The 13,944-nt window shown below is 45.6% G+C and overlaps 2 protein-coding genes across 2 annotated transcripts in view; one reads left to right on the top strand and one right to left on the bottom strand.

The window, feature by feature from the left end:
- The window catches only part of ERGIC1 (endoplasmic reticulum-golgi intermediate compartment (ERGIC) 1), an 87,743-nt gene extending 74,785 nt beyond the window's left edge, over nucleotides 1-12,958 (bottom strand). Inside the window, exon 1 of the mRNA XM_010002077.1 lies at nucleotides 12,945-12,958. Within this exon, the coding sequence (XP_010000379.1) occupies nucleotides 12,945-12,958 (14 nt within the window). The remainder of the gene's footprint in view (nucleotides 1-12,944) is intronic.
- A 212-nt stretch (nucleotides 12,959-13,170) lies between these two features.
- Nucleotides 13,171-13,944, top strand: part of DUSP1 (dual specificity phosphatase 1) — a 4,414-nt gene continuing 3,640 nt past the window's right edge. The window contains exon 1 of the mRNA XM_010002076.1: nucleotides 13,171-13,255. Coding sequence (XP_010000378.1) covers nucleotides 13,171-13,255 — 85 coding nt within the window. The remainder of the gene's footprint in view (nucleotides 13,256-13,944) is intronic.

Genomic DNA, 13,944 nt, shown 5'->3' with positions numbered 1-13,944 from the left:
GCAGCAATGATAATAATAAATAATGCACACTCCCCTTGGATCTTAGCTGACTATCAAGACAGACTTCCTGATGATGAGATGCATCTGTCTGTCTCCAGTCTCTTCAAGGCATCTGCAAGGCACCATTTTTTGCAATTACAAAGAACTGCAGATGAGAACATGCACCATAAGAAGCAATCCAGGAGCAGTCATCCCAGACTTCTGTCTCTGATTTCCATAATTGTTCTCATCTCAACTTCTCAGACATTAGCAAGCCAAATCTCAGAGCAGCTCTGTCAAGTGCTGACAGTGGTGCTAGTGGTAACACAGGAGCCTGAAGACTTTCTTTTTGCTAGTCATGCTGTGCCTTGTTTGCATGAGGATGCGACAGGAGGGGGAGAGGCCCCTGTCACATCATGCTACTAAAAGAGGGGGTCACTGAATGTATCTCCTTCCCCCCAGGTGCAGTACAGGCCATTCTTGTTTCTAAGAGAAGAGCAAAAAGCATCTCAGTGCAGTGGCACATCTACAGGAACACCTTTGCTGTTGCAGGGGAAACTTAGTTTGATTCCAGTAAGTAACTAAACAAGAGAAACAGGCTTTGGAAATAGCAGGAGAGACCTTCCCTCAACACATGGACCTGCAACACTGATATGTGAGAGCAAACAAAATCCAACACATCTCAGTGCACTCAGGTATCACTCAAAAATACTTCTTCATCTGCTAAAAAGCAAATGGAAGTTGGTATTTGCCCTAATTTGGGATTAGAATATACATCTGCTTACTCCTGTCTAATCACATACTCACCTGGCACTGGACTGAATGTTTGGTTTGGTTTATTCTTCACATATTTGATAAAGAAACAAATGCTGCTTGGCCCATCCTCTCTGACTCTTGGGCTGATTTTCATAATTCATCATTGGAGATATTGAGCTATTCAAGTTTAGGCATAGGTACATTTATCATTCTACATTTCTTGTTCAAATAATGTGCAACCAAAATAACCTTTGCTCAAAGCATCTGATATTGATTCTTTTTTACACAAGCTGCTGCTAATCAGTGTTGTAAAATAGGATGGCTTTCCATGACATTACTGCTAGAGATTGATTCCAGTTCCATTCCCCATGAATTGTTTTGTTCCAGCTACACTAAGAAATGAGCAGGACGTGACTCTCCAGTCTCTCCTAGAAGAAAAGAAGGTTTCTCTTTCTAGAGCACTAGCAGGGCAGCATGGATGAAGCCTGCATCAGTAGATCACATGTTAAAGGAGTTTTGTTACCTAATTCTCATCCTTAGGCTGCAGTGACCTGTCAAATAGAAAGAGTAGGTACATATGAGAATAATTATACATATTAGAATAATAGAATCATAAAATCATAGAATCATAGAATGGTTTGAGTTGGAAGGGACCTTAAAGATCATCTAGTTCCAACCCACCTGCATAGGCAGGGACACGTCCCACTAGATCAAGTTTCTCAGAGCCCCATCCAACCTGCCCTTGAAAGCTTCCAGGGATGGGGCAGCCACAGCTTCTCTGGGCAACCTGTTCCAGTGTCTCGCCACCTTCACACTAAGGAATTTCCTCCTCATGTCTAACCTAAATCTCCCCTTTTCCAGTTTTGATCCATTACCACTTGTCCTCTCACTGCAAGTCCTTGTAAAAAGTCTCTCCCCAGATTTCCTGTAGGTCCCCTTCAGGCACTGGAAGACTGCTACAAGGTGCCCCCAGCGCCTTCTCCAGGCTGAGCAGCCACAACTCTTTCAGCCTGTCCCTGCAGGAGAGGTGCTCCAGCCCTCTGATCATCTTCAACGCCTCCTCTGGACTTTCTCCATGAGCTCCATGTCCTTCTTGTGTTGGGGGCTCCAGAACTGGACACATGTGGGATCTTATGAAAGCCCAGTAAAGGGGGAGAATCACCTCCCTGGCTCTGCTGGCCACAGTTCTTTTGCTGCCACCCAGGACACAGTTGGTTTTCTGGGCTGCAAGTGGGCGTTGCCGGCTTGTGTTGAGCTTCTTGTCCACCATCACCTCTAAGTCCATCTCCTCCAGACTGTTTTCTATCCATTCTCCACCCAGCCTGTATTTATACTTGGGATTCCCCTGACCCAGGTGCAGGACCTTGCACTTGGCCCTTCTGAATCTTGGAAAGTCACAGTGAAAGTGGCAGCTTCCCCAGCCAGGGACATGCTGGGGGCTGTGACAGTGAGTGCATTTTCAGTGGCCTGAGGCAGAGCTCTCTGTGCATCTGAAGGAGAAAGGGGGAAAGCTTGCTGGTGGCCCCACTGAGGTAGCCCTCTCAGGCAGTGGGAAGTTGCCTGGCAGACAGAGCAGCCTTAGGACTCCACTGGATTGGTCTGTCAGCTCATGTCTCTGTCTACCTACATACAACACCCTGACACTGTAATTGCCACATAAACCATCAGGCATCACTTTTGTGATGTTGAAGATTTTGGTTTCCACCTTTGAAAGCCAAATTAAATATAGCTATCCTTCTCCAGCAGACAGAGAAACTGAGGCACAGAGGACCTAAAGGGCTTGTACAAGGTTATTTAGCAATCCACAAGCAGTAAATCACTAGGTGTCCTGATTTCCTCTCCCCCTTATGAATCCCTAGGACTCACTATCTCCTGTAATAAAGCTTAGCTCAGAGTCTTATTTTGAGATTTAATTAATATGCAAAGTGCTTTGATCCCCTTTGATGAAATTTTCTATGTAATTTGCTCTCATATTTTAAAGTAATACCTCTAATTGTTATGCAGCAGGAAAATGAAATACAGATTATTCATTTGCTATTTTTAGTGAAAGAACCAAGTATTTTACTCCAGCAGTTTTCAGTTACAGTCATTTTCAAGAGTAGAGCTGTGTGCATTCTGCTGCTGTTGAAACATTTAGAAAGTGAGGATTAGCAAACATACAGTGTGTTCTGGGATACCGGCTTTGTAGGGGTGAGTTCCCCACGAGGATGACTAACAGCAGGATGTGGGACATCATTTACATGTTCTCTGACTCTGCTGCAGTCATTTGTGTATTGGTTACTTGAATTATACATTACACAGAAGGTCGCCCACTTGCCAAGCTGACAGCCCTGATGAACCGTGCACAGCCCTGGGTGGGGGCTGAGGGCTGCTGGTGTTTCAAGAAATGTTGGGTTCAAAAAGAAACAGCTCTGTTTATGAGAGGGCTTGGAATTTGTCACTGAATACTTCAGGGCTTATTTACTCATTCTGCACTACTCTCCTGCTAGCTCTGGTTTTCAGGGTTTTTTGTATCTGCTTCTGTTCTTTTCCTGTGGTGAATTTGATGCTGTTAAGAGGTGCCATAAATCGTTCCCACACGCTCGGATGCTCTCTCTGTACAGGAGGTTCAGCATGGGCAGTGGCAGAGTTTCCCTGCTCTGCCTGCTAAGGCTGCCTCTGGTTTTTCTTATGGACACAAGAGAGTTCCCTGCTCTCATTGCTGCCTACTTGAACTAGCACCAGCAGGTGCTTTTTCTACTATTCTGCTATGGAAAAAAAGAAAAGAAAAAAAATTAGTAAAGACCCACAACCTCATTTTCGTAGATCACATGTCCAAGAGGAAAGATCTGAACAGCATGTCCTGTAGCAGCTAGCGTCTCAGAAATTGTCTTTCATATATGAAAGTTTCAATGGGCAAAATGCTGATCACATATTTCCTCTTTGAAACATCAATTTTTCTGTCACTACTGACCGTAAAAAATGAACAAAAAAAGAGGAAATTATTCAATATTAACTCACAGAGTGCACTCATCTAAGCATCTGATGAGCTTCCTTGCTGATTGTCACACTGCCTTGCTTTCCTCTGGCTTAAAAGTCAAAGTCTTTGGGCAATAACTGTTTTCCTGGCTCATGTGTTTGTGCAGGGCCCTGGGGATATCCTAACTCAGAGAAAACTACCATTGCCAGGTGATGCTTTGTGAGCTGCCCACAGGGTTGGTTACAACTGGCAGATTGATGACAGTGGGAACTGTTTTATCAAATACATTCTTCCAAAACTTATTTTTCAGCTGGGGTCTGAAGAAAATATGTGAACAATTTACTTCAGTACTTCCACTGAAAGTTCAAATCTCTTAGTTGAGAATTGTTGATTATACTACATTCACATTTCTCCTTCCCTTCCCGTGCCACCATCACCCAAACAGGGAGAAGAGACACTTGGTTTCAGTGTTTGAACTGGAGCTGTAAAACCCCAGGTGGCAATGAGGACCCTTGAACCTTTCCCTATGGAATCACATTTTTCTGTCCCCGTGCTTTGGATGGAGCTGGAGACCACTGGCTGATCTTCAGGGCTTTCAACATACAGCGTGTTATGGTGGGTAATGTTAGATCTAATTTTCTCATTAAAGACCCAAATGCCTCCAAGGCTGGTGCATTTCTGTGTAGGTGACCATGTGCCTTGTAAGCAATGCCAGCAGAAATCAGAACCTCTTATCTCCATTTAGAGATACAGAGGCAAGGATCTGTTCCCATAGCTGCCTGCTCTCCTCACTGACCAGACTCAACATTTTTCCATTTATTCTAGTCCAGTATTCCCAAATAGAAGACCCAGGAAGACTACAAGCACTCCTCTCCTAGCCTTCCACAGGTGCAGTGCTTGGAATGGCACATCTGCTGGCCTGGTGCTGGGGCAGTGGCTCTGTGGTCCCATGATGGCTCCACAGTTCTCTGATGGACTCTGCAGACATTTACACCGGGCAAGAGACAGGCCCAGAACAGTCATTCAGATATTTTGTCACTACCACTTTATAAACAAAAGTTATCGGCTTCAGCATAATGTGCCATCCTCCTATTTCTAAGTAAAAGATACACCACAAAATCCCCAGGGGGAGAGGTTGTGAGCAATGGCAATGGCCCAGAGCCTGCAGCTCAGCCAGCATGCCAAGCAATATCCCAAGAAAATAGTTCTAAGTTACAGAAGTTGCGTAAGAGCGATCATTATTTTTAAAGTACAGAAAACAAAGTCCAGTTTCTAAAAAAGCAAACACATATTTTTAGCTTTGCTGGTCTCTTGATCTTACACTAATGGGAACCATCTGTGCTGGGACTGGCTGACGTTCCTGGTAAATAACGTTTTGCTGCAGCATTCCAGATGTTTCAAAGGCTTCTTTACGAAGACGCGTTTGTCTCCCTGCCTGTCACTCTCCCTTTCTGCCTTTCCTGTCCATATTTACTTCAGGAATATACATTCTTTTATTGAAACAACTTTTGTTAAAAATAACAGGGTTTTGGCTAATCTTCAGGATGATTCTTGCTTGCTAGCGGGGAATGGAAGCTCTCAAACCTTGGTGCTGAAAGACTAAATGGCAGATTTGAGAAGGAAGCTAAAAGATTTAGACAAAACAAAACAAAAATATTAGTTGGAGATGAATTTCTACCTCATTTTGATCCCTCTGAGGATTGCAACTGTTGAACAGACACATTTATGTTGGTATTGAGAGTTTTAATGTCACAAACTTGTATGAAATATACAGATGTACTTCATGGGAACAAAAGACTTCCCCACAAACCCGTTGCAACTCTTTATGTGAAAGAGTCTTGTGGTTTGCTTTGCTGCCTCTGCTGTGCTATATCCTGGCAGTCACTGCCTTTCCTATGCAAAGGAAAACATCCCTGGACACTTGGGGCACTTTTTTATCCCAGCAGAGCTAAGCTTAGCCAGAATGGTGGAGGCAAATTAAGAGGATTTCAAACTTAGGCTTGGGTACAATTAGATAAGAAAAGCTGTGCTTCCAGTGTTCAATCTCCTACTCAGGTCTTCAGCACAATGTCTTTATCATCAGCTAATTGCATGTTCCTCAGCACGAGGAACCCTTGGACGTGTACTCTCCAGTGGCTAATTCCTTTGTCTTAAAAACCGCTGAAGGCAGAGAAAAAGCTGTAGAAGGTAAAGGCAAGTCTGTCTTTGGGTTTCTGAAGGATTTGGGGTTGTAAGGCTCCTGCCCCTCTGCTGTGGGTAGGGCATTGTGATTGCAATGGCAGCAAACTCCAGTTCTCCAAGGGTTCTGCAGGCTGGGACACGCAGCAGAGCTGAGCGAGGTTTTTAGGTCCCTTTGTTCTTTTGTTACCCGTTATCAAATTTGTTTCATAACAAAGGCTTCCTGATCTTGGGGGTTTTGTGTGTGTTAATACTGGTAATATGATTTAAATATTCTGATGATTCATTTTCAGTCCAGAGAGCTGAATCAGCCCTGTAGAACATAACTTGCTTCTCCCGAACCGCTACCTTTTCCATCCTTTCTCGTTAGTTCTGTAAGAGGATGATTCATGCTCCTCTTGTATTTACTATTTCAGAATGTGCCCCATTCCTTTAGCTAATTTCACTTCTTATTCCTCTTTTTCAATTTAAAAAAAAAAAAAAAAAAAAAAAAAAAAAAAAAAAAAAAAAAAAAAAAAAAAAAAAAAAAAAAAAAAAAAAAAAAAAGGAGCACTGAGGAAAGCAAAGTGTTTACTGATTGATGTGACATATCCCACTGGTGGACTTGGAGTGTGAGCTAAACCTGAACCAGACAGAGAGAAAAAAGAGAGGAAAAAATACCTTGAATTATTAAACTGATCAGAGCTCAAACTGCAAAATTCAGCCCCTGTCTCACATTTTGCATGTTTTTGAAATTCTGGGTGTTCAAGTGAGGGATTGTGTTCAAATATAACTCCTGCATAGTGGTCTTATTTTTGCTTGTTTAAAATAAGTCCCTTATTTTATCTAGGTTCTTGATTTTAATTTGTTTTCTCTGAAGCTTGATTATGGTTGTAACTGACTCATTTACAACCTGGGGGGTGGGGTTAATTATTGTTTTACCTGATTGCATGCAAGAGCTGTTCATTTCCAGAGATTACCAGAAGATGTAGAAGAACATAAGGAGGTCCCTACAGCAGACCTTTGGAAAACCCCTGGACTCTTGTCTCCACTTTCCATCTGAGACGCTGTGCTTTTCAGCATATCTCGGGGCAATCAGATCAGTTTTAAAACCAGAGTGTCTCTGCCTTCCCTGTATCTCAGCCAGTGCAGCCCCTCACCAGACGTGGAGCTCCTCAGCTGCTGCCCCAGCTCAGGGCTTGGCAAGGTCCCCATCCATGAAGCTGTGACCATCATGAGATTGTCCAGCTGCCCATGGGATCCGAGAGCTGCCACGCTTGAAAAGTCTCCCCCAACTTTCAACTCCTTCCATTTTAGGGCTCCCCTCAGCCTGCTGCTTTTATGGGATGCCTTTTCCCTTTATGGGGAAGGGAGTTTTTTTTTACACCACAGCAGTTGTAAAAAAATGCTCTCTAAGAAGCATATTCATGCAAAGGTCCCTTTGGCTGGGCCTCTATCTAAACAGACCTCAGCATTTCGCGTGGCGGCCGAGGTGAAATCACAGCTTGTGACAGGCTCCAAGAGCCACAGGGTGTCTGGCCACGCGTGTGGCCTCCCCCCCCGGGGGAAAAATCCCATGTTTGGGCAAATTTGTTTGAGCCAAAGCTGCTGTATGACTTCACTCTTCATTCATCCCCATCAAGAAACAGTCTGTCCAGCTCTTCGGAGAAGGAGAGCATGAAGGCTTGCTGGACTCACCTGAGGGTTTCACAGCAACGCAATGAGATCAGCTCAGTGCTGAGTTTTGTCAAGCCAGATGGGGCATGAGCAACTCAGGCAAGTCATGGGTGGCCATGACAAGGCATTTCATGAACAAAGAAATGAGTTGTTAGATCCTTCTCTTGGATATCTTGCCCTGCCCCACTGGAGGTGACACTCAGAGGACATTGCACTGTGAGTCACTCTGCCCTGTATGTTCTCATATACTTTTGAAAACAACACAGTGGGCCAAGGTTTGGATTTTTCCACAGCCTTAAGGTTTTCGTATTGAAAACAGTCAAGTGTTATTCTCTTCTGTGACTAATCCTGTGTTTTCACTACCCGCTATTACACACAAACATCACCTCACTCTATCACATGAGAGAACCATGTCATATTGCAAACATTTTCACAAACTGCATAGCAAAAAATGAGTAAGCAGTTCTGCATTTACTGATATGGGGGTATTTTTGAACAGTTACAAATGAAATACAAAGGTTGGTTTGGAAGCTCATACAAAGACAGCGCAGAAGAAGGTACATGAAAAACAAAGGGATGCAGATGGACTGTGTGCAATGTAATGTCCACTGGAATTTCTTTGTGCTTTTCTTCCCTTACAAGTTTCTTTCTTTTTACATCCTCTTATGAAGTGTCACTCTTGGGTCTCCACACTGAGTTATTCCATAGTCCAAGAATGTGGGAATCATGGCTTTTGATAATAGAAACCTCACATTATTTCAGACAGTTTACAGTTGCTTTTGCTGTTACATCCTTCCCTCTAACCCCTCAGCAAACAACCCCTTTCAATGCCACTAGACAGGACACAAATTTAGAGGATGGCAGAAATTATGCAGCTGAGCAGTGTGGGCACACTGGGAGGGCCTGCCTTCTGTGTCCTTGATTCCTTCACTTAGCACAGGACTGCAGGAGGAGGCAGAAGTACCTTTCCATCACCTCTGCAGCTTTCAGCCCTGACAGTCCTAAGTTATTCCAAGCTGTCTACATCCACCCAAAGTTATTAGTGAGCTGAGAGCAGTTAGTACATGCAGATCACTCTTTATGTTGGGGAAATCCATGTTGGCTGGTTGCACTGGCTTTACAGACCCTCGCACCCATGAGCTGGTGGGAAGAGTTGTAACTAATGGAGAACAGGTTTAAGGTCTCTCCAGGACAGGTGCCAAGATGCCAGATTCCAACTGTATCCCTCCTAGCTCTGCTCCATCCTGATGGGTACAAGCCAAAGTAATCCCAGGCTCAAAATCAGCATCTCTGCCCTGTTGTTGATTACTGTGTGCCATGCACATTTATGAAGCCTTCATCTCTCTGTAAAGATATCAGAGATTAGAAGAACAGAGGAAAACTTGCAAATGGCAGTGCCTCAGCACCTCTTATCTCAATCTTTATGAGAGCTGATGATTCTGGGAATGTGAAGCTTATACATAGTCACTGCGCCCACAAAACACTGACATCACATGACCAGCAATAAACCCAGCTCTCATATTTCTGGACTGGAGAACACGCCTCTCCCTGCTTCTTGGTGTGAGATATGTCATTTGTTTTCTATTGAAATTCACTCTCCTCCCACAGAAGCCTTGCCTTGCCATACTAGCCAGTAGAGGATGTTATTGAGAAAATACACATTGAATTAGTAGGAAGAACAGTTTCCCTTAAGTATGTTTTATTATATATCTAATACTTTTCATCTTGAAATATAAAAACTTTACAAATACTGTGATATTATTGAATAAATACCCTTATGCCTACTGCATGGCATGAATCACAGTAGATTAATAGAGGCAATTATATGTAAGATTAAATTGCCTAAGCCATTTGCCCTACTAAGCCAATCCCTGTGCTGTGAAGTCTATCAGTGCCACTAATTCCCAGAGATTTTCCTGTGGAGGCAGGTATTTAATGATTTTGAATATCAAATCCATGGTATCCCAGACTGGCTGTCTAATGCCTGTAATCATGTTAAAACGCAGCACTAAGCAACTTGCCTGAGGCAGCTCAGTGAGTCACTGGAAGAGAAAGCAGAAAACTCCTGACTTGCATTAGCTGCTCAAGCAGACATGGAGCCACTTGCAAAATTATGACAGGGAGGACTGTCCATGCTGTGGGCTTCTCCAGTGTCTTGGGTTCCAGGCCACGAGATGCTGGGTGTCAGCCCCTGCGACAGGCACACATGTGTGGGGTCATATGGAGCCAGGTGTGATGTCTGGGTGCCTCAGGTCGTGAAGCCACAGGAGCTCATGGCTCTGCACCAAAAACACAGCAGAGAAAGGTGCCTGGTGAGGAGCCTGGGAGTGACCATTAGGGTCCTGCTGCTGCCAGCACCTGCTGTGCCCCCAGCTCTGCCCACAGCCCGGGGAGCAGGAGGCAGAGAAGAGTGAGCTGAGATTTCCTCAGGCAGGGCTGGGAGAAAGGGGCTTTCATCTGCCTCAGTGCACATCTGTACCCAGGAGGTGTCCTCAGCTGAAATACCCAAGCTGCTACATCAACTATTTTCCACTCGGCAAGAAATAGTTACACATTGGATGTAACACACAGAAATCAGGCTGTATCTGGTTTTCCAGCCTGTCTCCAGGAGTGAGACCCCAGCCCAGAGCTTGTTTTCATCCTCTTGGGACCAACCCTTCTGCCACCCCATTCCCTCTCATCAACACCAACATAAGGAATCTGAGGCAATCTGAGCTCAGCCAAACCTTGGACAAAAAGATTGAATTATTTCTTCCTTTCTTCTTTCCTTTCTTCCTTTCTTTCCTTTCCTTCCCTCATTCCTTCTTTCCCTCTTTCTTTCCTTTGTTCCTTCATTCCCTAGTTCCCTCTTTCCTGTTTTCCTTCCTTCTTTTTGTTTCTTTCCCCCATCTTTCCTTCCTTTTTCTTTCTGTTTCTTGTGAATCTCTTTCTCTGTAAAATCTGTCCAAATATTTACAAAAGGAAATGCCGGGTTGTGAAACTGAATTCGGAGAAAATGTTACACATGCTGAAGAAATGCATCCAGGACTGCTTCCAGATGTTCCCACATGCATTTTTGTTCTGTGTCTCAAGTACTGAGGCTTGATCCTTCATCTCTTTATTCAGACAAAACTCACACCAAGGGCAGCAAGATCCAGGCTCGGGTCAGGTCCAACAGTGCTGTAATTCTGGCTTTGCTGCAGCAGTTCAGGACTCATTTTGGCCATGACTGACAAGTTAAAAACCATGAATAACCAGTATTACTGGGTAACCAGTTTGTGCAATGGGCCAGTTCCAGGCCAGGGGTTTATCTATACTTGTCACCAAGTTGCTAACAAATTTGCATCAGTGTCAGTCAGTGCAGGAGCTGTCTACAGCCCTCTATTACCCTCCTAGATAAACATCAGCCAGGTTGCACTGGGAGATCCATGGCCTCTGGAGAAAGCCAGCCAGGTCTCTGGTCCCACTGAGACAAAGACAACACGCTCAGCTGTGACATGATGAAATTGCCATGAAGTAATTTTCCCAGGCAGTCCATAAAGCCATGAGTGAGGCTTGCATGTTGATATGGACTTGTACATATTTCAGCAGAGCAACGTGGGAACTGTTAAAGCCCAGGGAATAAAAGGGGTTGAATGCCAGCAGTGGGACCCATCTGCTGAAAGAAAGGCATCACCTCCCACCCCACACTTCATGCTCTTGTTTCTATTATTACCCTTATAATGACATTGTGGCCTGACTGCAAACATGGATTGTTTGGGAGGAAGGGGTTAATTTTGTATTTCCTGGCTTTTGTTAAGGCAGGAAATCTAACTCTTAAGAAAGTCATTCAAGCTCCTAAAAGCCACTTCAGCCCTGTTTTGTATTTTCCTTTCTTTCATTCTTATGGCAGGTTTATTTAGGAAAAGAAAACAAAAATAGAGTAAAGCAAGGAAATAGCTAGTCCAGGATTATAAGTGATTAAGTACACACTGCCACATGTGATGAATTTTTTTCTTCCTGATTTGCACTGAGTGTAAACAAGACCAGACTCAAAAGTCTCCTAATTACATAAGTCCATCGAAGAGCAATCATCATTGTTGTGGAGTTAAATTCCCTTTGGGAAAAGGTCTCAGCTGGATGCCTTCCCTGCACTGCCTCAGAGCACCCAAGGTATCTGACATACAGTGTCTGGCCCATATTTAATATTTGTGTGATGCTGGTTAACATCACAGCTGAAAGGGGCTTGTCATTGAAAGCACATTCTCACTCAGCTATGCAGGTGCTGGACAGGATAATTTCTTTAAACTTGGGAAAAAGTTAAAGTTGCCAAACTTGCAGGAAAAAGAAAGAAAGAAAAAAATCTGTCTTTTGGCTTTGTTTTCTATGTGGGATATTGGGAAGAGTTTAGGACAAGAGAAAAAACTATCAGAGGCAAAGGGCTGTGGGCATCTGTGAGCCAGGGCTGGTTGTTCCCACAACAGGGCACACTAGTGACACAGCACCCTTAAATACCCTGCTTTCCATTCAAGCATTCAACCCATGCTGCTGCTCCTGCAATGCACAAGACTTTGGGCTGGATGGAGGAGCTCAACATCCCAATCAAGTGCCCTGAGAGAAGGACCTTCCCAGCTCCTAATCCCACAGGGCTTCTCTGCTGTGGCTGAGCACAGTCCTTGCTTCTCCTGTGCTTCTGGAGGCAATACCTGGCTCCCACTCACACGCCAAAGGGAAGTGATTCCTGGATATAAACGTACAGAAAGGTCAACGCCTGAGGTCCCTATCAAAAGGAGGGCATTTTTTCTAGGAAAAGTTGATGAATAAAGTATAGCCCTGTCACCATCTGCTATACTGGTTTCTGATACAAAAAACTGGCAAGGAATTGGTCATTGGTAAGTCCTGCTGTTCGTCTCCTTAGAAAAATCTGGGTGGGTCGGTGCTGGATAAATCAGACACCAGGTCACCAGAGGCTGACCATGCCATGGTGTTGATACCAGGTCTCGTGAGGAGCTGGCTCAGGGGGCATGGGAAGAGGACATGCAGATCCACTGCCACCAGCAGCACAGCCCGTGCTCCCTGCCCCCCCGAGCTCGTGGTGCCAGGGACGTGTGTCACCCCCCCAGCTGCCAGGCCCCCTGATCCACAGCCAGGGACCCGCTGGGGCAGCTGCAGGGTCCCAGAACACTGCGTGTTGGTGTGGCTGAACAGAGGCATCTCACAGCACTGAAGTGTACGAGCTTTCCTCTCACAGTCCCTTTCCAACCTGCTGTTAAAAGAACGACCACAAATAAATGGAACGGGATGCAAAGTTTGATCCTGTGTTTATTTTTAAGGAATGTGTTGGAAAAAAAAATAAATACAAGACTTGCTTTCAGGCTGCAGCTCTGGCCAAATCCCCACTGCTCAGCAGAGCAGAGACAGACCTGTGATAAGTGGGTGAGCTGGGGCTGGCACTCACCTGCCTGTGCCCATCCCTGTGTCCTCTCCTCCCAGCCACCCGAGGGAGCCTGGAAAGCCCTGGAGCTCTTGGCCAGATACAAAGCCCGGCTGGGTTTAGAAGAAGGTCTGAGGTGGTTCAAACCGAGGAGACATCACTGGGGGAGAAGGTGGAAAGTTTAAGGACTGATGGTTGGCAGCCCTGGTGGGGCAGGAGGGTGGGAGAGGAGCCCCAGGGTGAAGGCTGGATGGAGAGGTCTCCGCCAAGAGCAGCAGCTGAGGAAGGGAAAACAGGAAACTGCTCAAAGTGGGGAGGAAAGAGGAATGTGGCTGGTAGCGCGGGGGAGGGGGAATGACCGAGAGAGGGCTGGGGGAAACGGGCTGAAGCAGGAGGAGGTGCTGGGGGCACAGGGAGCCGGCAGGGCTGGGGAGGCAGGGGAAGTGAAGCGGTGCTGACTGGAAGCCCTGAGTAAGAAGCAGCCGAGTGTGTTGGTGGGAGCTGGTCACCCACGGGGAAAAGAAAACTTTTGGGAAGTGCTGCTGCATGACCAAGGGGGAGGAAAAAGAGAGGTCCCGCTGCTCCACTGCTGGTTACTGGGAGCCCCCACTTCTGGGGGTGTTTGCCATGTGGAAAACGAGCTTTGCATGGGGTGCAGGTCTACTACATTTTTTTCCTCACACGTAAAATGTGATGGGAGAGGCTCTCGGAATATGTGTTTACATTATAAATACATATACAAATCTCATGTGTGGAGATGTCTCTACATGTATATATGTCTATGCATGAATACAAACAGATGTATGCTACGCTCGTCTCTTTATACCTACATTTCAGGAGAATATGCGTGTCTGCTCCCTCGGCTTCCTGCCCCAGCAGCGCCCGGGTTCCTGCGGGAAAGGGGGGAGCAGCCGGAGCTCGGGGGGCAGGGACAGACCAAGGCTGCCCCGGAGCCGCGGGGCGGGGGATGGGGGCACGGGCGGTGGGGGGGCCCAGCCCCAGGGCGCCTGTGACGGGAGCGGGC

Source organism: Chaetura pelagica, unplaced genomic scaffold, assembly GCF_000747805.2.
Source record: "Chaetura pelagica isolate M959 unplaced genomic scaffold, ChaPel_1.0 scaffold356, whole genome shotgun sequence".
In the NCBI taxonomy this organism is placed as follows: Eukaryota; Metazoa; Chordata; class Aves; order Apodiformes; family Apodidae; genus Chaetura; species Chaetura pelagica.
Note: the sequence above shows the minus strand (reverse complement) of the source record. Positions and strands in the feature narration are given on the sequence as shown.